This window comes from Syngnathus acus, chromosome 8 (genome assembly GCF_901709675.1).
Source record: "Syngnathus acus chromosome 8, fSynAcu1.2, whole genome shotgun sequence".
NCBI classification, from domain to species: Eukaryota; Metazoa; Chordata; class Actinopteri; order Syngnathiformes; family Syngnathidae; genus Syngnathus; species Syngnathus acus.
Genome location: NC_051093.1, coordinates 8114998 through 8141290, shown reverse-complemented (window position 1 = coordinate 8141290; position 26293 = coordinate 8114998). Strand labels below are relative to the sequence as shown.

Below are 26293 nucleotides of genomic sequence, written 5' to 3'. Positions count from 1 at the left end.
TCCTTGACTCAGAAGATCACGATTGAGGACGATGATCACGATTCTCGACAACGCCAGTTTACACAGGGACATTAAAAAGTGAATTATGGAAAAGATATACAGACTTTTTTCCATTTGCATGCAACATGTCAAACAAAGCCTCATGCAGACACACCGGGAGATGAAAGCGCTTGTCTTTTAAATTTGCAAAGCTTTCTGTGAATAATGCAACACTCAAGGCTCAGCGTTCATAAAAACAAAGAGCATACCAGTCAGTGAAGGAGAAGCCAAGGACAACGAGGATTACCAGAAAAGATCATCTGATCATTTCTGTGTGCCAGAGCTTCCGTGAGAAGTGGTTTGAAAATAACTACATACATGTAGCTTGTCTACCATTTTGTATCTGCTATTATTAAGCGTTTGTTGTTGCGGGCGGCATCGCAGACGACACAACCTAGACCGATTTGCTATTTCAATTGCAGGATGAACCTATAATGCAGTGGGGGCAGGTCAAATAAAGTTCACCTGTAGGTCATTTCAGGTTTGCACCATTGACAGTGTCGCATTTCATGAATTATTGATCTTTGTTTGAATCACAGGTCAGACTCGTATTGTACGGAGCTCGAAATTCAGTGTACACATGAAGCCAGGCGACCATTCAAACCTTTGTGATCACCTGGCCGTTGTACACTTCACTAAAATGCTATTTAAAGTCAGTGGGGGATTAACCTTAAGACGAAGACTTAAGGAGTTCCACGGACTCCACAACAAGACTTAATCCTGGAGCCTTTTTTTTGTGCAGTTGAGGTTTCCCTCAGCTGGTGTGAAAAGTTCAAAGATGGACTCATGGGGTACATGGAGGGGGGTTGAAGTGGTTTAACAAGGCATGTGCCAAGACTTTTGGGGGGGAAAACTCTATGGTCATAAAGAATAAAGGAACATCAAACTCATGTTTTGGGTAAACAAATATTTGGATCTCTGAGGTACCCACATGTGGGAATAAACAACCGTGTGAATTGTTTTGATCTGGTTATTTCTGAAAGTGTAAAACAGCCATTCGCATCCCTACTACAATGATATTAAATTTGACACAGTTTCTCCGCCCATGACGTGATCAGCTAGGTGAGAAATATTTTCAAAGATCCATAAACACCAATTCAAGATGGGCAATGGTACCGTAACTTGAAAGTCTGCATATGAGAGAAGTTTGGAATATGTTTATTTTATTATTCAAAAGGTACTGGATATTTACCTATACAATTAAGTTTATTCTTATGACAGAATGGTGTTGGTTCCTTGAGTATTGTTGTTCCATTCTAGTGTATACAAAATCCTCTCACCTGATGTAACAAGAACTGTACTTAGGTATGGCTGCAGCGACAGAGCGGGTCCAAAAAATTCAAAAAGAGGTCTGTACCAAACTCAGGAGTCCAGTCGACAAATGGGGCTGTCGTAGACCATCTGTAGATTGACCTTGTGTCCCACCAGCTCTCTGATGTTGTTTATGCCGTATTTAATCATAGTGGGTCTGTGAGAAGAGAGGATTTCGGAATATGGATTACTTGGAGATGTTCCTTGTACTTCATGAAAAACATACAGAAAGACATGTTGCCTAATCTCAATTTACATCATCAGCAATTTGATTTACTTCCAAAAGTGACTGGACAAATCATTTGGTTATGATGAGTTGTTTACCTTTCCAGAGAAAGCCCCCACGCAATAACAGACACGTCTTCAGGGAGACCCATGGGCAGCAGCATTTCTGGTCTGAAAACACCAGAGTTCCCCACCTCCACCCACTTTTTCAATCCTGTGTGTAGAGAAACATCATACGCAGTTACCGTATGATAGCTGGATAAACGGCCTCCATTATTGAAATGAAAACAGAATTTGAACTCATAATATAGCAATGGTGTTAATTGTGGGCTTAATTGTCTTGGAGTAACAATGACAGTTGGCCAAGGAGGAGAGAAGGATACCTTCATGATAGCTGAACACCTCCATACTGGGCTCTGTGTAGGGGTTGTAGGCAGGCTTGAAACGTAGTTTAGTAATTCCTAAAAAAAAAAAAAAGCTTACAATGTCAATTAAAAGTGATTTCATGTGGTTTAAGCGATACATATTTTGAACGTTTGTGAGTATCAGTCCAATCTAACCTAGTTTGGTGAAGAACTGATGCAGGATACCCATGAGGTCCCCCAGGGTGAGACCATAGTCAGCCACCACGCCCTCGATTTGATGGAACTCGGCCAGATGGGTCGCGTCTAACGTCTCATTCCTGAAGACTCGGTCGATGGAGAAGTATTTGACGGGAGTGAATTTCTCCTGGTGAAGAAAAGACAGTTAGTCGTCACGACACGGGTGCTTGACGTGCTCCTAAACTATCTCTACTCGCCGCAGCTTTCCAGGAAACGTTTGAACCTGAGTGGAAGGATTGCTCCAGTTTAGCTGCCAAGAGCTTTAGTGAGGTCAGACGTATTGCGTGGCATGCTAGCAGGTTAAGTCTGGTGGCAATGGAGCAATCTTTTTTTCCACACAGTCGGGGAAAATGATTGATTTCTGCCCTGTCACAAATGCAAAAAGCTCAAGCGTTACCTGTTGCGCAAGTTTATACAACATGCGGGAACTGACGGCTGTAGTGTGCGTGCGGAGGATATTCTTCCGGGCCTCCTCAATCTTCCATTCGCATTTGTACCTGAGGGGGCAGCACAGTGGAAAAGAAGTTAGCGCTGCCCAAGTGGAGCTGTGTTGTTTACAAAAAAGAAGCAAAGTTGAAATCCCTTAAAATAACCTCCAGTAATTTTGAAATAGATGAATGAATGAAGAAAATATTAATCGTTTGAAAAAGTACTATTTGCTCACCTGCCTTGACTCGCATAAGGTGACATTGCATTCTTAATCCTTAGGATTTAATATGACCCACTCTAACGGCATCAACTTTTCTGGGAAGGCTTTCCGCAAGTTGTGTCGGAATTTTTGACCATTGTTCCAAAAGCAAACATTGATGTTGAACAAGAATTGCCATTCTACTTCACCCAAGTAGTGTTTTATCAGGTTCTGCGTGAAATTTCATTTTCTTTACAGAAAACCTCTTGATCTCACCCTTGTGAGCCATAGCCACCCTCTGAGTGGACCCTCTTCACTCTCTCCAAGTAATCTTGTGGTAACTTCAGGGCGAGGGCAGGGTCTGAAAATTACGAAGTAGAATGACTCTTAATGCAAAAGTAATGGAGAAGCTCCACTGTGACAGGAATAGCCGACACAGTCTATCTCACCTGACAGGAAGAAGGTGTCGTGTTGGTCTCGGGCTGGGTGCTGCTGCGGCTGAAAAAGGGAGTCGAAGTTCCAGAAAGAGCTTTCTATGAAGTTGTTGGTTGGCATCTCGGTGAAACTAAAAGACAAAAGTGTTCAGCGTGTTAGTGTTGAGGATGTTCCTCAGATTGCTGCAAAGCAAAGGGACTCACCCCATCTCCAGGAAGATCTGTCTGAACTGTGTCCGCACCTTCATCAGCGGATGCAGGTGGCCACAATCCGGGGTCACACCCATCGCATCAAAATTGTATGGCTTGAAATTTTTTTCTTTCCAGCTGCCGCTGCAATGAAATAAGTTGTGCTTCGATGAAGAACAATATTCAGCCATCTTCATTATAACTCAGCAACATTAGGCAATGATCTAATGTCAATAGTTACGTCAGTAGAATTTTAGAATCGATTATAATATATATATATATATTAACAGGCTGAATTTATAAATGTAAGTTTATTTCAGTCTTCATGGCTTTGTACCGCCCTGCCTTTAGGACAAAGCCCCCATCTTTGGAGCTGTCCCCTTAAATCAGCGTTCATTTCTCTGCGCCTTCTGTCTGAGACCCTTCACACTGTCACTGATGGACGGATGAGGGCAGACAAGACAAACACCAAGGATTTGCAAATTGTAATTTCACAGAATCTGGACTTACTTGGCAATCATCTCAGGGGTGAGCTCCGTCTCCTGTTTGGTGACGGTGGTGCTGAAGGAGTTGCCTTTTGTGATCCAGTAGGACTTAACTGTCCTGTACACATTTTCAAAAAGGAATCAGTTTACTCTCAGACCATCACTTTTGACTGTGAGTCACAGTTGTTTCTCCAACTCTTTTTTAATATTTCATAATTTACACTTGAATCTCAATCAACACCTATTTGAAGACGTGTCCTCTGCTGCCACCTACTGGTATGAAAAAGTAATGCAGCCAGAACTTACATCTCAGCAAGAAGTTTTCGCTTTTTCAGCTCATTCTTCTCTTTCTCATCCAAGTTTGAAGAGATTCCTTTCTGCACAAGAAGCAACTTCTCTCGAACCTGGTCGTCTATGTTCTCCACCTACAGAGCCACACAAATACAGTATTTCCATCTTCACACACAGATGAGGGTGTCCTCCACACAATTAAATTCCCTCTGAAAGACATACATACAGTTCGGAATATCCTGGGCCCGCCTTCATGCCCTTTGTCCAGTCGGATCCACTTGTTGGACATGGCCTTGCTGAAGCCAATCTTTCCAAAGGACAATTTCTGCACACATACACAAAAACTGTTCAGACTCAGAATCACCACCTGCTAAGTGGAAATCTAGTTAAATTCGTTTTTTTTTTTTGCAATACTGCCTTTAAAGAATAAGTCAAATAATGAATATACCCATAGCCTTACCATTAGGTCACTTTGGGTCAGACCCTCCAGCGGGACAGAGTTGAAGACTCGAGCTTCATGGCTGCCTTGCTCGGCAATCTCCTTGCCCTCCTCTGTCAGCTCCCAGTTTTTGGAGGAGCGTAGCTCAGCTGAAATGATCTGAAGGTCAGACAACACACAATCCATATTTATTTTACAGTAGCATTTGGAAGAATGTATACACATCACATGGCTTACTTAAAAGGGTGTTGACGGTCATGTTATGTCATTTAATACAATATGACCATTTATACAATGATGTAACAACAGCTGGGGTATTAATATAGAAAACGGTATTAGAACATAACAGTAAAGTATTCGTTATTCCATTATTCATTTTATTCACTAAACAGCAGCTAGAAATACAAATACTCTACACTGCTGCTAGTAGGCTGTAGTTCTAAGACGTCCACATCCATCAGTTATTGTAATTAATTTGTTTGTAACGCAGAAAAATGGAAATATAGGCCACATTACACGTAGCACATTTAACTTGTCTGACTTGAACCAAATTGCATCAGTCACTTTCCAAATGTTGAGGTGACAGCTCGACTTCCGCCGCAATTCAAAGCGGAAAAACTCACTTCGCCGAGACACTGCAAACTCTTCACGGCCCCGACGATGACCTGGTGGTCCACTCCGAGGCTGCTAGCCACATCGAGGCTTTCCACGCCGTCGTCTGCCTTCTCAATACGCTGAAGAAGCGTCTCAACTACACGCGTGTCCGCCATACCGGGGTCTTTACGAAGAGCTCAAAGGAACCGGAAATGACGTCACATCGAATGAATGGGAGAGCGTATATAGTTTTTAGCCAATATTTGTTTATAAATATATATCAGTGTCTGTTGAATTGATAATGCATTTATTGCTTGAAAATGCAGATGCGTAAATAAGTTTTGAAAGTTGTGTCATTGGAAATCGTTTAATGCAGCAATTAAACACAACACGATAAAATTGAAAAAATACTTGAACGTATTATGATCAAAATGGTTTTGTCTTCATAAACTTCAGAAGCATTAATTTGAATTTATTTTTATTCTCCTTTCACAATATATGATTTTGTTGTTGTGCAACACATGCATTGATCAATCAATCTAACTACTCCCAAAATAGCAATTAAGTCAAAACTCTGACACAAAAGTTCTAAATTACCATTTATTAATACAAAGACACATGGTAACATACAGTGAGAAGACAAATATCAACAAAATCAAAAGCTACTTGAAGTACTAACGTGTGTATTTTCCAGTAATCTCCAACTAAAATTATATTAGTAACATTACTCAAAAAGGCAAAAATATAAGCAAATATATCTACAAGTTTGGAGTTGTTAAAAGCAGAGCTTGTCATGCAACTTAAAAGCAAAGTTGGAGCCACACGAGCCCTGTAGTAGCATCATTTCTTCCATAGTGGTTTTATTAATACAAAAACACAAAAAGACAAACTTGAGATTATCAATCCTTTGAACGTCTACCAAACTACAACAAAGCCTGAAATGACTGACAGAACCAAATATATGCACATAAACATGAAGGAGGAAGTTGAGGAGGGCAGGTGAGCCATCAATCACATTCTTCGGAAAAATTCTGAGGCAAAGCCGGAGAGGAGTGGGAGACTCACACGAGCAACTCGAGTCTATCTATACTGGTAATTTCCACTGGAATCTCCCTTGTTGTAACTTCCAGTATTGTGGTACTGAGTATGGTAGGTGTTGAACCCATGATTTTCTCCGGCACCCTGCGAGTTGTAATTGGACTGGTTGTTGAAACCTTCCCAGGGAAAAGTGCAACAGTTAAATGCAACAAATGTGTCAGTCTTGCACCATGCATCACTTTGGAGCAAAATCAAGGAGATTTATCACTCACCATCATAATTATAATCCTGGTTTCCTCCAGAACCACCAGTCACCTGGCTAGGGTAGGCAGTGCTATAAGAGTACCCGCTTGCACCTCCCGGGTGAAAATTCTTCTTTGTTTGATTATAGCCATACTGGTTATAGCTGCCCTGTCCGGAAGAGTTGCTGGCCTGGTAGGTCCCTGTAGATGAGCTATTCATACCCGAGAGACCCTGATAAGATGACTTGCCTCCCCTGGTGGGGGGTTTCTTTACGTGGACTTTGGCAGAAGCCGGGCTATTGTAGGCTCCGTCACCATCATAGTATGTGCCATATGAGCTTTGTCTGGATCCCTGTCCTGTATTGGCTTGAGTGCCACCCGAGGGGCCGCCCGACTGCCCGCCTCCTGCATTTGCACCACCATTGTTGTAGTAATCTGAGAACAGCATGACACATTTTGACCACTCAACATAGATCACACCATGTAAGAATACAGTAATTATATTAAAAAAAAGACATTTATTATTAAAAAAAAAAAAAAAAACTCACTAATTAAGCTAAACTTTATAGAATTTTGTAGCTGGAAGCACAAAATTATGTGTAGATTATCATTGTAGATGTCACACATTCGCATTCACAATGTCACCTATGGACAGTCACGGGGAGAACATGCAAAGTCCACACAGTTAAGACCGGAGCCAGAATCCAAATCTGCAACTCTCAACTGTGAATCAATATGTGATACAAAACGGTGTCGAGTCAGGAATAGGGGAAAAGATATGAGGCGGTCAATGTCCCACAGTGCTTCACTGTATTTATTGTGAAGCCCTTTGTCCAATCTCACAAAAAAAGGATGCCTTCTAAAATCCAGATGTTTGACACATCCATGTATGTACTGTATGCAGAGGCAGATCATCTTGCCCAGGCTGCATGTGGACTGGTAAAATGGGGTTATCCTTGAAATAATTCCAGGGTCGCGAAGGTGAAGGGAGTTCTGGATGCAGCAGGAACTCAACTAAATTTTTTGTCTTCCCGGCTATATTTTTCCCCTTTTTCTTTAAGACCGAGGAGGATCTAACTCTTGGTAGCCAGAGAAGTCTTAGAAGTCAGAGAAGTCTGAGACAAAGTCACCTAAAGAGTGAGACAAGGCAGAGAAGGGAAATATCAAAATTAGTTTTGAGTGTTGGGAATTTGTTCTGCTTAAAAGCAGCAGTCGATTGGATTCATTGGGCCAAATTGTATTCAAAGTGACTGATTGCAATCTATTTGTTTTTCGAGATTTCCCTCCTCCTGTCACACTCAGGAATGTCAGTCCCCAGAACAAGTTGCTATAAATAATAGAGAAGCTTGGGGTGTGGTTTTTGGGAAGTTGACATATGAATACGAGTGGTGTCTTAAAATGTAAAAATTGCGGAATTTGGGATCCTAATAAAAAAAGAAGCTCACAATATTAGACAACCTGTACACATTTCTGCTGCCTTATGTGAATGCGACTTGATTTCTCACGTTGTAAGTCACAATCCAAGAAAGAATAAAATAAAAAAGAGGAAAAAGAGGATAGGAATACTTACTGTATCCAGACATTGAGCTGTTGCCGTAACCGTATGTTCCGTAGCCTGTCGAGAGATAGAACATTGGTCAATTTGAACCAATCTCAGCTCTGAACAAAGTGTATCTTATATAAAAAAAAAAAAAAAAAGTTATACCTCCACCGTTATTGAAACCCCTTCCCCTTCCACGACCCCGTCCTCTGCCTCTGGGCAAAGTGACATCGCCAGGAGGTCCCATCATGCCATAGCCTTCATTGTTCTGAATGGGGGAAACATCAACAACATATCACTTTGCACTGATGCAGCAAGGACAGACTTCAACCTGCTTACCATTGGAGGTCCCTTTTTCTTTTTCGACACTTGAGTCACAGAGCTCTCGGGGAAGAGCTGCTCCAAAGCCGCCAGTGCTGCGTAAGCCTTGGCTACTTTCTTGTTGGACCCGGTCCCCTGGAATTTCTGTTCATCAATCTCCACCTCCATGACGAAACGCTTGTCATGGCTGCCGCCAGTCTCTGAGATGAGCTCGTATTTTAGGCCACGGCGTTTCTCGTTCAACTCCATCACGGGGTTCTTGCCGTGTTTGCTCAGGATTGGTCCCTGTTGGCGTGCGGTCTAAAATAAAAAGGATGGGGGGGACACGGTGAGGATGGAACTCACTGCTGCTGGTATTGAGAATGTTTTTACGAGACTGCATCATCTACCTGCGCAGGATCAGTGGAATTTGTGCTGGCTGGTACTGTGAGCACAGGAGTAGTAACTTCAGTGGCTGTTTCTTCTTCTTTCACATCCTGCACTGTGACCGGTTGTATGGTTTCTTCCGTTTTTACAGGCTCTGGAGGTTTGATTTCCACTCCGGTGGAGATCCCCATGTCTTGCAGTACCTGGAGGAACAGAGGCACTGCACTTTAGTACAAAACAATAAAGGAGTTGATATCATTTCAAGGTTGACTGCAACAATTCCCTACGCTGACTCACCTTGACAGCTACATGGAGCTTAGCAGTCCGTTTGGATGGACCTGAAGCTTTAAAAGTCTTGCCATCAACTTCGACGGCCATAGTGAAGACAGGAACGTGAATCGGGCCGGTCTGGGAGATCAGCTTGTACTGGAGACCCGGCTTCAGCTGGTTGAGTCGCATTAAAGCATTCATAGCCTGGGTATCAAACTTATCCTCTGTCGTTGCTGGGAATAGTACAATGATAGATTTATTGGAAAACATGTCTACAAGACGTATAAAAGGGGAATATTGTAGTAGAGACATTTTATTCAATTCATCCCAAATTTTCCTGATCTTTCGTAATCTTTGCTGGAGGTAGGTAGAACTAATTACAGCCGCTTCTCCCCATCAAACAAAGCAAATTGGTGTTACAAAATATTACGCAGAAAAGTGACTTTGATGCTATCATTTTTTGCTTCGCGATCCCCTCTGACATTCAGATTTCATTCTAGGAACCAGTTCAAATATCATTTCAGGATAGCTTTCAATAGTAAAATAATGTCTTTACCGGTATGCACGAGCCTTGAGCAACGCTAAATCAGCAGGATGGCACTGAACAGAATTGCTCGTCTATCGCGACAATCCAAATGTTTCTGGCTGTTTACATGGCGACCGAGATTCTCATAATACCTCAAAGACCTCTGTTATGCTTTATCACATTTATGACACACACAGATAATGGATGGGTGAACATAACACAGACACCGCATGCAACTACTTACATGTCAATCGAACAAAAGTAACTCACATTTCTTTTGCAATTTTTTCTTCTTCTTATTGGGAGTCTTTTCTTCAATACCCGCCTCTTCCTCAATGGGCCGTTTCATCGGTGGGGCATACGTGGTACTGGGTGGGATTTGCACTGTTCACACAATTGTGCGAGGACATGTTAATGCACAGGAACAAAATAATCCCTCCCGACTCTTGGGCACAAAGGTTTTTTACCTATATAATCAATTGGCGGTCCGGGAGTTTTCTTGGGTATCCTAAAGGGAAGCGGATCCATTCCGAGCACTTTGTGAAGTTGTCCAAAGGCTGACAGCCTTAAGGCATGCTAAGAACGTAAGGAAAGGTCAACCTTGCACGTTGCGAATATGCTCACATCGTTCCACTTACTTGTGCACTCAATGTGATGTCTTCTCTCTGCTGGCTGTCCAAGTGGCTGACTGCATCTGTTGGCTCCTTCTCACATGGATCAGCAATTCCAGCTCCATCTGTAAGTTGGGGACAAGCCGTATTGGACCACCTTTGTCGTAATGAAAACGAGCAAGATGGTTGCAAGTGAGTTACACGAGTACGAACTTACCTGGCATTAGGATTCCTGAAGCCAGACATTCTAAGACTCTGCGTAGTGCTTCTCCTGCCATCATGGGCCGGTTTCCTGTGCCAATGGCTTTCTCACAGATCAGCTCCAGCGGCTACACAGTATACACAATTTCCAAACAGTTGAATTAAACATATCTAGTCGTATTTAAGCACATCTCAAACCACAGTCCTCACTTGTATCAAAAACACATTTTACTCAAGAGTACCACAAATGTAGATAGAACACTCACCCAGCCAGAAAGTGGGGTCCATGTTGGGATACGGGCACACAGGTCCCTTAGAACCCGAATGACGATTACACAGGAGCGCAATCCATTGGCTCTTGCCTGAGGACACAATAAAGGAGGGGGGGAGCACGGGGACGACAAGCAAAACGAGTCAAACGGGGCAACAAAAAGAAATTTCATATCAATTGATAATGAACTTTTGAAATGAAGCCACACAGACTATAAGACCTTGGCGTATTCATTGTGGGAATATTTTAAGGCAAAGTGAAAACAAGTTTATTGACCCATACTCGGCGGGACTGAGTGATACGTCAGCTGACAATGGGATTTACAGCCCTGTGATTCAAGCACCAAACATTTAAAACATGATCAAGTGTCAACAAACACGACTTCAACATAACCCAAGCTTTCGATGAGACAGCCGAGTGAACCTCTTTAACGGAATGGAAAGATTGTGTGTGTTGTCAGTTGGGTAGTAATGTTATCCTCAGTGGAAGTTTAAAAAAAAAAAAAGCAACACCCTCCCCACACTCACACACATATATACGCTAGAAAAGTAGTCAAGGTGCAATATTCCGAATGAATTTGTGGCACACTGCAACATCAACAGAAAGCAAGGAAAGATGGGGCTACAATAGCTGCAGTAATGAAGCGTTGATTGGAAGTGATACTTAATGGGCAACTTTCAGCAGTAAAAAGCTAGCATTTTGTTTATAATGCATTTGCTAAGGTCATTATTTTTCATCAAACGCATTTTGCCACCCATTAAAAAAAATCATGAAGTTGTAAAATTCTTGACAAAATATTAGGTTATTACTGCAAATTGCAAAATTAGAAAAGTATCGCTTTAAAATCACCGAAAGACCAGACACTCGTAAAATCTAAACGCAACCAACAAACACTACCCAAAGTTCCCATTGATTAAAGTATTTCCTGTATGCAAACACACGGACGACCCAAAAAAAAAAAAAGATGAAGGAAATTAAGCATTTAGTTTGCATTTTGGAAATATTTCATATCACATCAAATAGACCGCGAGACTTGACGGCACACATTATCTTCAAATATGCCTCACTTGCACGCCATGTAGTTGCGCTAATACGAAAGTTAAACTGGAATGAAATATTGCACCTGGATACCTGGTCAGTCCCAAACGCCAAAGTACTTTTCGCCTACATGACTGGAGTGGCTTTTGATATATGAATGCTGACAAACAGCTGTGAGATTAAAAAAAAAAAAAAAAAACTGAAATAACCCGGCATCTGAACAACATCGTCATGGCAAAAGGTTCAAGTAATCACTACAGGAACTCCATGAGCGCCATTAAATACAAAACATCAAATCAAACACAAAAAGACAAAGGAGCATTTAAAAAAAAATCAAACTACTTGTGTTTTAGAGACAAATAAAGACAAAATCCAAACCTGAAACCACTTAGCGTGGCGAAGAGACGCCAAGGCAGTTATGCATTTCTGCCTGTCCAGAGCATCCGGGGGATCGTTGACTGATAGCGTTTCTATTGGCAGGTGGAATAAGAAGACAAGGTACAGTTTGACCAAGGGGAGTTCTGTCATCCGGCCGGGGGAACACAGGCAGCTTTCCCAAACTACAGGCAGAAGAGGTAAGGGGAGGGGGACTCCTCCGCTGGAGAACCCACCAAATGCTCTGAACCTCCACCTTTGTATGATGTTGCATGTAACACTTCAAACCAACTCACACCGCTAACGTGGCGTGAAGTTTACGAATTGAAACGTGTATAGTACGTGGAGGTTGTGTATCTGGATGCATCAGTGTTGTGCTTTTTTTTTTTTTTTCCTCTCTGACTTTGACAGGAGGTAGAGCCCCTCCCCTTTGCCTCAATACTGGGTACACTGCATTTTGCCCCTTCCGAGACAGAGAGCGGCCAGTTGGTCAAAGGTCCAGCGTCCCTAAAATTGACAAACTAGAAGGCTTGACAAAGAGAATCAGAATTGGAACCACAGGTACATGTTATCAGGTACACAAAAGGTGGCTATCAAAACAAGTCTGCACTGCAGCAAAACTGATGGCTTACAAAAAAAGACCCAAACTGGGGGTGAACATCAGCGCAGGGTTGCAGATGAGGCCACACGGTTTAACGCCTCCTGAAATCTCAATCCTCGTTTCCACCAAATGATGAAGATGCGCACTTTACCGTGTTTTCATTTCACGATCGAGAAAATATATCTGTTGATAAGCTGCATTAAAATACATGACTTGAACGGGAAAAGTGAGTTGCATGCTGTCGTCGTCGTGAGGTCACACTAGTTACTCGAGTCCGCCCCGCCTATAAACTTGGTCACGGTTTATTTACCTAATCCGAAGTACACTCAAGTGAAAATGACCGCTTGGTGGAAACATGGCATTATGTAACGTTTAATGCTGCTGAGAGATTTACCCAACGCTTGTCAATGCTACGCTACAATTAAAAAGGTGACCGCCACCCCCAGCTTTAGGAGCGGCATGTGGAAATATTTTTCTTTCTTGTCCTTATCTGCAACCCGAAGCTCTTCCTGCGAAGAAACATTGAAATCAAAAGCCCACCGCTGGGTTAACCAACCAAGGACAATTTCACGATACCTTGAGCTGCTCATTTTTGCTGCAATGCAAACCGTTCAGGAATGATAAAACACATGCAAACAAAGTGGTCTTTTTTTTTTTTTTTTGTGTTTGTTGAAATTCTCAGTAAGCCTTCATTTCTTTAGTAACCTTGATCATAATGAGGGAAGACAAATCCATGTCTCCAACACATAAGTAAGCTACTTGCCCTATACTGTATATTGGGCCATCAAAAATGTACAATTACATTACATGGAACTATGAGAGTGTCTACAGAGCTATAAGTCATAGCATAGTTTCATTATGTGACGATGGATTCTTGTCCCCAAGCTCCATTGAAGGCCCAATAAACAATATCTATCTTGTCTGCATGGCCTCGCAACTGGAGGTGTGGATAAATAAAAAGGGGGGAAGAAGTAGTCTTTGCGGGTCTTACCGCCAGCGGCGGCCTTCTCCATCTCCTCGCGAACTAACGGGGACGTCAAGTGAATGGTGAGGGTGAGAGTGGGCTCCTTTGTGTTCTTGATGGTGATACAGGCCTCTTGGACGTCGTGATTCACAACATATTGGTCTTCAGTGACAACCTGCAGGAGTGAGATTGAAACGTTTGCCCGTGCAACCAATGGGTTTCCCTTGCATTTGATGTTTTAAGATCTGCTCTCACCTTAAGCTGTGCAGCCAAGTTGTCAGCCACCTTCTTTAGCAAAATGTTGGTTGGTTTGTCCCTGCAGAGGAGCACCAGCTCAAGGTCCAGATCTCCCTTCAACAGAAGGCCCTTGGCCACAAGGCCCACCCTCATCACGCCACGAAGAGTCCGTGTGACTTGTTCTTTGGGCTCACTGCAACATGAGAAGAAGCTAAAACCCTTTCTGAATTGATTGAATTAAAATCAGTGGACACTCACCTCTCTTTATCAGGTTCGGTACCATCACCGTCACACTTTTCTTGTTTATCCAGCCAGTCTGAGACTGCCTTGAGGGCTCGTTCTGTGTGGGATACCATGTTTTGCACATTCTCCAGTTCCTCCTGAGAAGGGTAGACCGCAGAATGCTTGGCCATGACGTGGCGGTTGTCATGCAAGAAAACACGCAAGGACCGATTCCGTAATGGAGGGGCCTGTGGGCGAAAAGCAGATTAGGTGTGATCGTGAGACAATTACCCGAGAGTTTAGTTTAATTTAAAATAGAAAGTCAGCGATTACCATCTTCGTTTCAGAGATAGGGATTCTTTGTTGTCTGCAGAGTAGGAAAATACACTCAACGTTAATAGAACAACTTGATGTTGCAAATTCTAACTGCAAGAATGCATTGGCTGTACGGAGGGAAAAGTTGTGCCAAAATTCGATGAGGCTGATTTCTAATATTTCTCTTTAAAACACACATAATTGCTGCATATATGGATGACTGCGAGGCTTACGGTTCGTATATTTACTAGATACATCGGCGCAATGAATTTTAGAACTACATGCCATTAAAGAATTTGAAATATTGTAATCGACTACCTTACCTGGCACGAAACACCTGATACGATGTATATAATGGCTGAATCGTGATAAATGCATTTGGCACATTTACACGTAATTATGCTTCGTGTATAACGAAGGAAAAACATTTTGAGGAGCGGGCATAAAGCCACACACAACCTCATTTGGCGTTAAAAAGGCGACGCCATTTTAATTTACCACCAGTGATGGCGATGGCTACTAACGATGGCTAGCCTGCACTCACACTCAGAGGAAATCAGCCAGCTTTTTATTTGATATTCTCACCGTGTCCCAGTGGTGACCAACATGTACACTGACGAAAGCGATTTGCAAATGAATAGACATACAAGCTATCAAACACCAAACATACATAAGAAGAAAATGGCACCCATTAGTCAATGAACATGCTAGCTTAGCCTTACGGACGCGGAACTTTTATTTCTGTTCACATAGGAAGACGAGATGATACTTGACTGGCTACATATATCGTATTGTGTTTCAAATGCCATGCAAACGCTGTTAACGTTTACATTTGTCATTTTACTCACCTTAATCGTCGTTTCCTCTGCACAACTAAATCAGTTTGAGCAGGAAGCTCGTCATCAATTTGGTTACGCCTACTGTTTTGTGATTGGTCCCCGGCGGGGTTGTTGTTTTTTTCCAGCCAATAGAAAAGGAAATATATTGTGCGACCCGGCATCGTCATATTTGAAGAATTACGTAATCGTTACGTAGCATGCATCATCCTTTTTTTGTTTAGCAGACAAAATGACACTTATCATACGTAAACGAGCACGTGTATTGCTAGACTAAATAAAAACAAAATAGGGAGTCTGTATTAATTTGATAATGGCATGCAAAGGCAGCACAATTCCTTCCCGAATGTGCGCTAATTACTATTTTTTCTCTATTTATGTTACAGTGACTAGAAATGCATAGATTCTAATTAAATTAATATTACAACTGAAGCAGTTGAGAATAAATACGTATCTAATCAAATGAAGAAAACAATAAATCACTCACCAAAGCTACTCATTCTTCAATTATTTAATGTGTGCACTGTGCAGATTGCTACAGGTGTTTTATGTGTGCATCGGTAATAAATATTCTGACATTTTGATTTCAGACTGTTTATTTTTAAGAGGGCATACCAGTAAACACTGTAATACACAAACATACCTGTACATTTCCCCCACACATTCACGTCTTCAAAATGAGGTAAAATCAAAGTGTTTTACTTTGGTCTTTAAGCATTTAATTTACACAATTCACATTATTTTTTTCTTTCTGACTTTGTGGGATAGTCTTCATTTTTGATCAAATCTTGACGCATTATATGTCTACTTCAACAGATAATCTTGAATTAGATTTTGTTCTCATAGAGGACAAACACCAATGTAGATTTTGCATTCACAATGCAAACTTGCCAGTTTCTTACTGATCATTTACCCACTGTAGTGGGCAGACATATTTACATCCTGACCAAGATGAACGCAGGCCACGGGTTGATGTTAAATAGCACAATGTCCAATCCCTTAAATCTTATCATTGTTTATTTCGGAGTTCTGAAAGGAGCTGACATCCCATCGGAAAGAGCGAAGCATGCTTCCCTTCAAACTGGCTTGTCTTTTAGTAATCCTGTAGATCTTCTTGAGGACGGCACGACGCAGCAAGATGTAGACCCACGGGTCCAGGATCTGATTACACGTAGCCATCCTAACACCAGTCATCATTAAGGCCCTGTAAGTGTCCCTGTCGGAGCCGAGGGTGTTGCTGTAGGACCGGGTGGCTGACATCAATCCAAAGACCTATTCAGACAATGAAAGACACAATTTGAGGTTTGTTTATAGCATGATTGCCAATTTTGAACATTTTCAGAAAACAAGAAAAGAAATAAACAAGAAGAATGACGTTGCCTTGAGTCATTATTTGATTGATTATTTATGACTGAGAATCTACACAAATATGAAGAAAAATATATTAAGCACACTGTTACTTTTTATTGCTAAAAAACATACTAACATACTAACAACATCGACCATTCAAGCTTTCACTGCATGATCTTCAAATTGAAGAGAAAAGAAAACAAACATTTGGTCCAGGCCTACAATGAAATGAAATATTTTTAAGCCTTTACAAAGCTTTGTTTGATTTTGTGACTGTTTACTCTAAAGGTTCTGAGAAGTGGACTTGTCTTTAGTCACAACAGTAAAATAACAAATAATATGAAGTTATGGCTGCGACTCACCAGCAGGGGGCTCCAGCAGATGCACGAGGCCACCATGATGCCAACCAACTGGACCATCATCTCAGTGTCATGGGACCTGGCCGAACTGCGCTGGGAGCTGGTCTTCTTTTTGATTCTGGCTCTCACTAGGGTGATCCCACTGATGGTATTACACAAAAAGGCCACAGCCAGTGAGCTGAATGCCAGTCCAGAGAAGAGAGTCACGAAGGCCAGATCTGTGGCTTGCGTGCCCTCCATCACCCTGATAAAGCACCACGTGCCCGGGTACTGTGGCGTGTAGGCTCCCAAGCTGAAAAACGGCAGGAGAGCGACACATAACGCTAACAACCAGATGAGAGCTAGTGCCATCTTAGTCCGTGCGTTTGTGACCAAACGAGCATGCAGCAAAGGCTTGGAGACACCCAAGCATCGTTCAGCGGCCATAACGCAGCCGAGGAAGAGCGGGCACAACCCGAAGAACACCATGCAACACCCCAAAAATAGACAGGGGACATCTGGATCTGTTATGAGATCGCCTTGAAAGCCACACGGAGGGTCAGCCAAGTTTGCAGTCCCTTCCGAGTATCTTCTTAACACCAAGGCTCCGTTGATGACATGCCCAGCCAGATCAGTCGCCACCAGAGAGCTAGCAAAGAGAAGAAAGGTGGCCTTTGACCTCCGCCGAAAGCGGGTGTATGCTTTGGCGAGAATGATAAGCGCCACCACGTTGAATACAATTCCAAGCGTCATGGTGATGCCGGCTGCTGTGGGATTCGTTTGTGGAAGGCTGGCATTACAAAATATGGGCGCCGTTTCATTCGAGGGGGGCAGAGTAGTAAAGATGCCAGAGGAGTTGTGACGCTGCATTGCCAACATTGCTGCTGATCTTTATGTCTGATGTTGTTTTCCTTGGCTGAGAGGATCCTGAGAGGGGAAAAAAAAAAGTGGATTAGCACGCTGAAAGGATTCATAGAGTAGCACTCAGTAGAGCGGAGCCCTTCATGAAGGTTAAACTGTTTGCAAATGTGGGAGAGGAGGAGAAAAAAAATTTGGAGCATCGTCATGTGTGTTTTGCCCAATAACATTGTGGGAAGTGGCAGTTTATGTACTCTGCATCGTGTGCTCTGACAAGAACAAAGAATTCAATGATAAATAAAGTTTTTGGGTTACTTTTGTATTCAGGCAAATGATGTTAGGACTATGCAGGCAAAACTCCACCGTTTGTGTTTGGGTGGTGGATAGGGCAAATTATATTCAATTTGCACTTTTATCATAATTTGAATTAAAATTCATATTTTTTTTCGTTTTCATGTAACAATTTGGAGCTTGGCAGAAGTAATAAACGGGGATATGGACACACCACACAAGCTCCACTGTATCTCTTTTTTCCTCACAGTTTTGCTTTCTTTACAAAAGCTTTCGTAAATAGAATCATTTTAATACACCACTTTTCCAAATATGTCATGAATGTGAGGAGATCAAAACAAGACAGGAATGTGTGAGGGCATTTTAGACATGTGTAATTAAATGCATGGCCAAATCATGAGTCATGCTCATCAAAACGCACACATTCTGGAAAAAATACTGAAAGAAAACATGACAATGAATTCATCCTACCTTTAAGTTAGGAAATCCATACATTCCAAGATTCCTTTCACTTCGACAGTGTGATTCATAGTCCAAAATGTAACAATCGTCCAGGTTTCCAAATATCTCCTTTGGTAATTCCTCACATTGTGTCCCCTTTGCCGATTCCTGTTGGAGCAAGTAGCCTCTCAGTGACATTGCACAAGCATGTTGTGTGTTGTTTGACTGTGGCTGACTGCTTTTATATGTGGGAGCTGCAGAAAGCCAACATCACCTCTGGGTGTCTCGCTTGAAGGAAAAACAAGTGACGTCCTTGCAGGAGAGTTAGACCCTTTGGAGCAAATGTAGTCTTGACGCCACTTGCAGAAACGTAATCATGAGAATCGTTAAATTCCAACGTGGGTTGTGATGTTAGGACTACAGTGATAGTTAAAATAAAATGTAAACACATGGATCACATTTTGGTGTCACTGGTAATAAAAGAAAATGACAATATAAAAAAATAACATAATAGTAAGTCCATCTCTTAAAAAAAATACCCAAAAAAACATAATAGTAAGTCCATCTCTTGAAAAACAAAATACCAAAAAACACATAATAGTAAGTCCATCTCTTAAAAAAAAAGAAACGCCAAAAAAAACAAACAGTTTCTCCTCATCATCTTCTATAACATGTCTAGGTTACTTCAAGATTTAATTGGTGTGTATGTGAACGGTAATTGAATTGTGACCATTCAAAGTGATCTGGATTCATCTTTCCCTTAATCCTTAACAATAAATAAATAGATAAATAAATTAAAAAAACTTTAGAATTTAAAAGACTTGCTTTTCCAAAGCCTATCCCTTCCCAAAGGCAATTCGGAATGAGAATCCCTTTGTTGTCTGTTCTAGCTGAAAATACCACAAGAGCATTTGTGAACAGCTTCTTTCATAGGAACTGGTGTTTATTTCCACTTCCACTTTGAAGCGTCTCAACATTGTGGTCTGTGGCGACCATAATTCGGAATAATAATAATGAACTTCCACAGAGGTCAGCCAGACCGCAGCTGCTGATGATGTTGAGGACATTGGGATCTAATATGCTCACAAGGAGGAGAAACACTTGACATGCAAGAAAAAGTGTTTTTGGAGACAACTTAGAAAGTTATAAATTATTTTCTGCACCGTACGCTAAGTACGGAATGAAATAGAAGGATACGGTAAAAGAAGAGCATTTTTTTGCACACTAATATGAGACAGGTCCTGCAATTTATCTTTAGTTTTAATTAACCTGTCAAAACAGTGCCAGGATTCTGCACGTTATAAAAAAAAAAAAACTATGCAAGCATATACAATGATTTAATGGACCTAAACGTTATGTCATTACCTCATTAAATGACCACATGGATTTTAATTGTCACCTTTTAACCATTTACACAGAAATATTTTTTTCATTTGTTCGTGGTCACCTTTTTTGAGTTCACCTTTGATTCAAACGCAATACGAAGCTGGGCAATTTGACCAGACATGACCTGCAATAAAAGTGATGATGCAACCCGAATAAAATAACTCCCTATTTTGCAAAGAGAGAAAGCTGTCTGGAGAAGTAGCCTGGGAGAATTTTCAAAGGAAAGGCATTTGGCCAGTAAGGCAGCGATCTAATCAAATTCTGCCAAAGAAAACATACTGTAAAAGATGAAGGCTAAGTCCTTTTACATATATGCATACTTGACAGTCGGCATAGATTTTATGGACAAGAGCAGGGAAAGCAAGTAAAATATAGCTTTCTTTGGAAGGATGATTGTAAAACATGCTGTCCCTCCTCATATCTAGTTTAGTCAGGTTTATGAGAAGGTAAACAAATCTTAAATTACTTGAAGGATGATAGTTAACACAAACACAACATACTTTTGAAATTAAAAGACTAAATGTTACGGCCCTGGATGATACAATATATCGTCTGTCAGTTTGAGTAAATTCAGCAAAGGAAGCCTTTTCCATCCCATTAAAACACATAAAATAAAAATTAAAAAAACATAAAGGGGTATATATCGTTAAAAAATATCTTTTTAACAATAATTATTATATTATAATAATTATTATTGTTAAAAAATATTTTTAACTCTCTCTCTATATAGTTAAAAAATATATTTTTAACAATAATATATTGTTAAAAAAGAATAATTCTCCTGGAAATGTGACAAGTGATCACAAACCAAACCAACAGATGCGTGTTTGTGGTTATGGGGAAAGAAATCAAACAAATAAAATTCTGAGAAACTAAAATGAGATTAATTTGTGCGAGACATGCACTGAGAATGCTCAAGATGAAAAGTCCTGATGAGGCACTCAGGGGACTTGATTTCAACACGAGAGATCTTCACAAGGCCCTTTAAAGGACAAGTTCACCACAGCTTCCTTCCATACATGAGAATTTACAGCACGCAACATGAACACATACTTCAAGAACACACATGCAAAATTGTCCGGTTCGTTTTATGGACTTTTTCTGTCAAGGGCCAAATTTTGTCATCATTACAGAAAAAAATTCAAAGCATGCCCTGTGATCATCAAGTTGACAGCGTAATCCGATTTCTCTTCTCATCTGCTCAAAGATACAGAATTTGAATGGAAGGGTCTTCCAAGGCATGCCCAAATTTGGTAGGTCACAAAAAACAAAACATGGGACTTTGCTTCACATCAGTCATGCTTGACTATGCCACTATAAGATATAATCGCCTCTGCTACGAAAGAGCTGTGGTATTTAGGCTGCCCACATTATCATTCCTGCTCATGGTTCAACAGAGGAGACCGGTCAAAAGAAGAAAAAAAAACACATTACAGATAAGTAATGTAACCCACCACACACACACGCAAGTAAAAAGCAATACAATTTTTCATTCCTCTTACTTTTCTCAATCTAATGATGAGACAAATTATTATGATCATAAGATTAATAGGACAGATGAAAAGAAGGTAACATTATTTCTAAATGATGGGAATAACAAACAAATTCTACAACTTTAAAATGGTCGAGTAAACAGAGGCGACCTCTGCCAAGGAGAACTGAAACACTGGCCTCCATTCCTCGAATTTGAAAATCACCCCACAAGTTTTTGCAAAATCAATACTGACAAGAAAATCAACTCGTGGCCTCTCACTGAGTTGTAAAAGTGGAAAAAAGACCTTTTGAAATGCGTCCTGCAAAATTAGTGTCTCTTTTTTTTTTAAGACTCAGTATTTCCATATGGCGTGAAGTCAGTGGGCAGTATCCTTGAAGCCAATAGGCAAATAAAATAGCATAGCATGCCAATGGCGCAATGCCTTTTCTCATCAGTGCAGGTGTTGAATAATTTAAGACCTCCAGTAAATGTTCCAGTTGCGAGTCGAGGTATTGTTGCACTCCAAGACCGGACTCGGTGACCTCTGACCTCCAGATGATTGCATTTTAAATTGGAGCGAAAGCAAACTTTCACAACATAAACAGTAAACACAGCACTCAGTGTTAAAGGTGAATGTCTCATTGTTGAGGCGAGCCCCTCGTTTCGGAAAACAGCATGCTAAACTTACACCTTGCGGGAAATCTTAGCCAATGTTTATCCAGCACTTAACTGTGTTGAATAGCAAAAGGCGTCTTGATGTATAGTAAATGGCGTATATACACAAGATCAGCAGCTCCTATCTTGTTTTGACCAAATATGTGTCGTCATCATATTTTGAGTGTCGTGATAGAGACTTGCTTGTTTACTTTTTTGCTGTGTTTAGATGAGAAGTATTTTGGAGGACCCCAGAGAGATAATTCTGCAAACTGCCTTGAGTACAGAAGTAAAAAAAGCATGGACGAGTGCATTCCTCACTCTGATAAGATCATGTTTGTTTTGACTTTTGGCTGCTTACACGTTGGAAATTCAGCGTTGAAAGTATTTGATGGAAAAAATGAGACTTGATGGACAAAGCCTTTTATTTTATTTTATTTTGTTTTATTTTATATATGTTATTTTGTACATTTGAAAAATAAAATGAGAATATATAATAATAATTTACCATTAAATTATAACTTATAATATCACAAATAATTGAATTTTTGTCATGCCAGAGCCAATTACAAAATTGCCGGCTGAATGTTCATTTCATGTTTTTGTCGCACACCAAATTACCACATTTAATTTGTAATTTATTGGTATATTGTTTTGAAATGGCATTTAAATATAATACATCATCTGCTTGTTTCATAATGGACCATCATTTCCTCAGCATACCCTAAAAATAACACAGAGAATAGCATGGGTGGCACCTTCAAGTTGAAAAATATTTTATTAAGCCAAGGGGAGCTAAAAAAAAAAAAAAAAAGACTATTAAAAGTGTCATTGTATGGGACCATTATAAGAGATCACAATGAAGTCCTCAGTGTCTCATTCTGCAATGTGGAACAATAAGTCCGTCAGTCAGTAACCTGGTTCCAAGATGTTTTGGGCCGATAAAAAGGGGAGGGTCAGAGTTGGAGGAATCACTCAGCACATTTTTTTCTTCACTCTCTTTTGGGCTTGACAAGTATGCCTCTTGGAGCCTTCAGCCAAAATCACATAAATTACACAAAATATCTTAAGAATGAAAGGCTAAAATTATCAATTTCATACTTTTTAGAATAGCTCATGGAAACGCTGCTCTATTTACTTAATCTTAATAAAATCTGAATAAAAATCTTGGATTTGGGAAAGTTGTGCGTACAATATATAAAAGGCTTGTCTAGTGCTTGTGAAACAAAAATAAATAAATGAGAGAGTTGACTAGTGACAGAATCAGGGCACAGTCGATACAAAATCTCAAATCGACTGTGTTAAGTGTTTTTTCACAGACTTATCTAAATGAAAATATAAATTGAAAGCATCCATGAAAGCGCCATTAGATGACATCGTGTTGTTTCAGTCCAACCCTTCCGCTGTTAAAAGGAGGAAAAATTTGGCAGTTCAATTTAGGTCAACAGAAAATACTGCTGAAAATACTAAATGCAGTCTTACCATGGAATTGACAAATAATGTTTTTCCACCTGTTACAAAGGTGCCAAAGTTTCGTAATATTCCTCCTTCTTGCTGGTGGCCATGCAAAATTAAAACATGATGTCCAAAAGAGGAAAAACCTTTCCAGAGAAGGAAATGTAATCCGGGAAAGAAAGTTCAAGATGACTCACTTGTCTTTGTGAATAAACTAAGGAATATGTGGACGCTGGTTTTACTCTTAAATCTATTTGTTTATAACTGATGATGTCAGATATAAGCCTGACAGAGATTGTGAAAAATTATCTTGATAGGACCGAGAATAAACACATTTTCTAAAGGATTCTGCAACACAGCCAGCCGTTATTTTTTTATTTCAAGTTGTGCACTTCTCCAATAAAAAATATATGTAGCGCTCCAATTCAAAGATAATTTAATTCAGCGGAATTTACAGTTCGGTTAATAATGGAAACCACAAATATCTGTGCTTGAAATTTACTGTGGCAATAGATTTTGTTATTTTCCTTTGGCGAGATGAGTTGTTCTATAAATACATGAACAAAAAAGTAAATCTCGACTGGTGACAGCATTGGAAGTCTTCACACATTCATGACAACAAACACTCACGCTGACTCACAGTTCCAAGAAAGCCATTCAACCTTTGCTGCTCTCGGTGACATCAACCGTCATTAGAGCCATTAAAAAGTTGGCAATGAGACACTAATGTATTTCCGGCTACAGGAATTAAGATCCCGGCCGAGATCGTTATAGTGGGAAGTCAATACCTCAGCAAAATGGTGAACACACCAATAACTTTTATAGTTGACCTGAAATCATTGCAGGGAGGTAACAGTACAAATACTTTCATACTTTTTACTTTGTCAAAATATGTTGAGGAATTTTTTGACAGTACAAGAATTTTTTTTTTCTCATCAAGTGTTGTACCATCTTCAAATTCACAACTTTAAATATGAAAAAAAAAAAAAAGAATCTTAGTATGTTCATTCAGAGTAGAGCAATGAGATCATGTTTTGTTAGCATAAAGGTTGATGTTACGGATGGAGTGGAGCTGGGCGACCAAGTGCAGCTTGGACCAGGGTTTATTGACCAACACAAACTAACAGACTCGGTAAACTGACATGACGACAGAGTGACATTGACATTAACAATGATCCGACAGGGAGTGACACACAGACAGGACTTAAATACAAGACGGGTAACAAGAGGCAGTGATTGTGAGGTAACACAGGAGGGGAGGGGCGACGCCAACAGAAACCATGGTAACGAGTCCTGACAGTTGAGGCAACGCAGGCTAGCTCTCGGTTTAAAATAACAAAGACTGACAGGAAAAATGTTTTTTTTCTCAGTTAAAGCACTATGGAGGTTAATAAAAGAGGAAAGCTGTGTGCAAAGAAGTTTTGTGGCGGACATGCCAAGTTTGTAAAAAGGGAATTGTGTATACAGTAGTTAACTAGACCACTTTATTTACACAGCACAATGAAGAAAAAAAAAAAAAAGTGTTTTGTAAAAATACAGCCTAAATAATATTGGTCCAAGGATAGAGCCTTGAGGCACTCCGCAGTTAGAACTTTCTCCTGACTTCATCCTTCATCTTAATTAAGATTAAATTAAACTAATCAAAGGCTGGTGGCTTTTATTCAAGCACATCAATTGAATCGGTTCTTCAAATGTTCTTTTGTTGTTGTTTGAGAGAAGCACTGTTATCTGCACTTCTATTTATGTCCAGAATGCACTCAGTACTTCTACCACCTCAGCTAACATTTGGCTGCTTTCCCAATCTACTCCATGTCCTTAATGCATTTATGGAGTCAGTCACCTCCGTCCATTAGACGAAACATTTGAATGGTTTAATGTAAGCTGCTCTGTCTGAGAGCAAAGCTATTGTGCTCCAAATAGAAATTCATAATCTCAACAATTCATTTGCTATTTTATTGTATTTTACTTGTCTTTAGTAAAGGACGATACTGATTCAAGCAAAATGTGAAACATCTCAGCCCACTCACATACTGTTGGAGTTTACCATGATAAATGATGACTGGAGGTTCCAGGAGAAGATCAGCGATGGACTTTTTGGCCATTTCTGCTCAGTGTTTCAGCTCCTTCTGAGTCAGACATAAAACAGACAAAATGGATAGACAAGATAAGCCTGAAGTTCTAAAAATAGGTTAGCTCCGAAGAGAAACTTTCATTAATTAAACAATGGCTGCAATCAGCTTGACTATTCTTGGTCATTTCAAAGGAAACATGTTGTAATTCTTGTAAAACACACATTGTTTATTTCAATAAAGCTGACCTTGAGTGATGCTTGATTCTGTGATTCTCCATTCAAAGCAAGAATAATCCATGGATTGTCGATTGGTTCAAAGTTGGACGCCAAATCTGACCCCATTTGATCCCTTCATGTCAAATATAAAAATCATATGAGACAGATGTTAGCCCAAAACGAGTGCATTCTTCTTGGGTGGTTTGCTTCGAACTTTTTAAGCAAACAATAGGTTTAATTGGAACACCCATGTGACTGCAGTCCGTTCCAGAGATTTAATCTTCAAGGAATACGAACAACTTCCCGTTTGACTTTTTATCCAAATCATCAACTTTGAAGACTCACAGTCAAGAAGGAAATATGGATTTATCAAGTGAAGGACAGGGTTATAGATAATTAGTGTGAAGGTGATAATAAAAAAATATCATAAAAAAATAAAATAAAATCATGGCACTGTAATATGCAGTGATGTTGAAAACATTCAATAGTGTAATTTGATGGCCAGTAAGTGTTCTGACCTTGCAGAAGCATTACGTGCCCAGAACTTG

The 26293-nt window shown here is 40.3% G+C and overlaps 3 protein-coding genes across 5 annotated transcripts; all 3 read right to left on the bottom strand.

Annotated features, from left to right (window-relative positions):
* Positions 1–1174: 1174 nt before the first annotated feature.
* farsa (phenylalanyl-tRNA synthetase subunit alpha) lies at positions 1175–5443 on the bottom strand. 2 transcript variants are annotated; one of them, XM_037256488.1, is made up of 14 exons: positions 5267–5443; positions 4665–4802; positions 4431–4529; positions 4220–4338; positions 3939–4031; positions 3444–3572; positions 3255–3370; positions 3082–3166; positions 2575–2674; positions 2136–2304; positions 1959–2036; positions 1675–1789; positions 1397–1507; positions 1175–1319 (listed from the first exon to the last, which is right to left on the bottom strand). In XM_037256488.1, the coding sequence occupies exons 1-13, from the start codon at positions 5411–5413 to the stop codon at positions 1402–1404; spliced, it is 1494 nt and encodes a 497-aa protein (XP_037112383.1). In that variant the 5' UTR covers positions 5414–5443; the 3' UTR covers positions 1175–1319; positions 1397–1401. The 2 variants fall into 2 exon arrangements, with proteins under 2 accessions (XP_037112383.1, XP_037112382.1); XM_037256487.1 differs by having other exon boundaries at positions 1175–1507.
* Positions 5444–5823: 380 nt separating this feature from the next.
* On the bottom strand, positions 5824–15302 carry LOC119125661 (interleukin enhancer-binding factor 3 homolog). 2 transcript variants are annotated; one of them, XM_037256384.1, is made up of 18 exons: positions 15224–15302; positions 14394–14427; positions 14097–14308; positions 13857–14031; positions 13629–13776; positions 12040–12131; positions 10619–10714; positions 10369–10480; positions 10179–10276; positions 10008–10116; positions 9811–9924; positions 9042–9247; positions 8768–8947; positions 8397–8678; positions 8223–8325; positions 8088–8132; positions 6548–6952; positions 5824–6451 (listed from the first exon to the last, which is right to left on the bottom strand). In XM_037256384.1, exons 2-18 carry the CDS (start codon positions 14394–14396, stop codon positions 6318–6320), a joined length of 2514 nt encoding a protein of 837 aa, XP_037112279.1. In that variant the 5' UTR covers positions 14397–14427; positions 15224–15302; the 3' UTR covers positions 5824–6317. The 2 variants fall into 2 exon arrangements, with proteins under 2 accessions (XP_037112279.1, XP_037112280.1); XM_037256385.1 differs by lacking the exons at positions 5824–6451; positions 6548–6952 and adding an exon at positions 7049–7647.
* Positions 15303–15789: 487 nt separating this feature from the next.
* On the bottom strand, positions 15790–18705 carry LOC119126051 (prostaglandin E2 receptor EP1 subtype-like). Its single transcript, XM_037257066.1, has 3 exons — positions 18520–18705; positions 16924–17826; positions 15790–16483 (listed from the first exon to the last, which is right to left on the bottom strand). The coding sequence occupies exons 2-3, from the start codon at positions 17776–17778 to the stop codon at positions 16211–16213; spliced, it is 1128 nt and encodes a 375-aa protein (XP_037112961.1). The 5' UTR covers positions 17779–17826; positions 18520–18705; the 3' UTR covers positions 15790–16210.
* Between the last annotated feature and the right edge of the window lie 7588 nt (positions 18706–26293).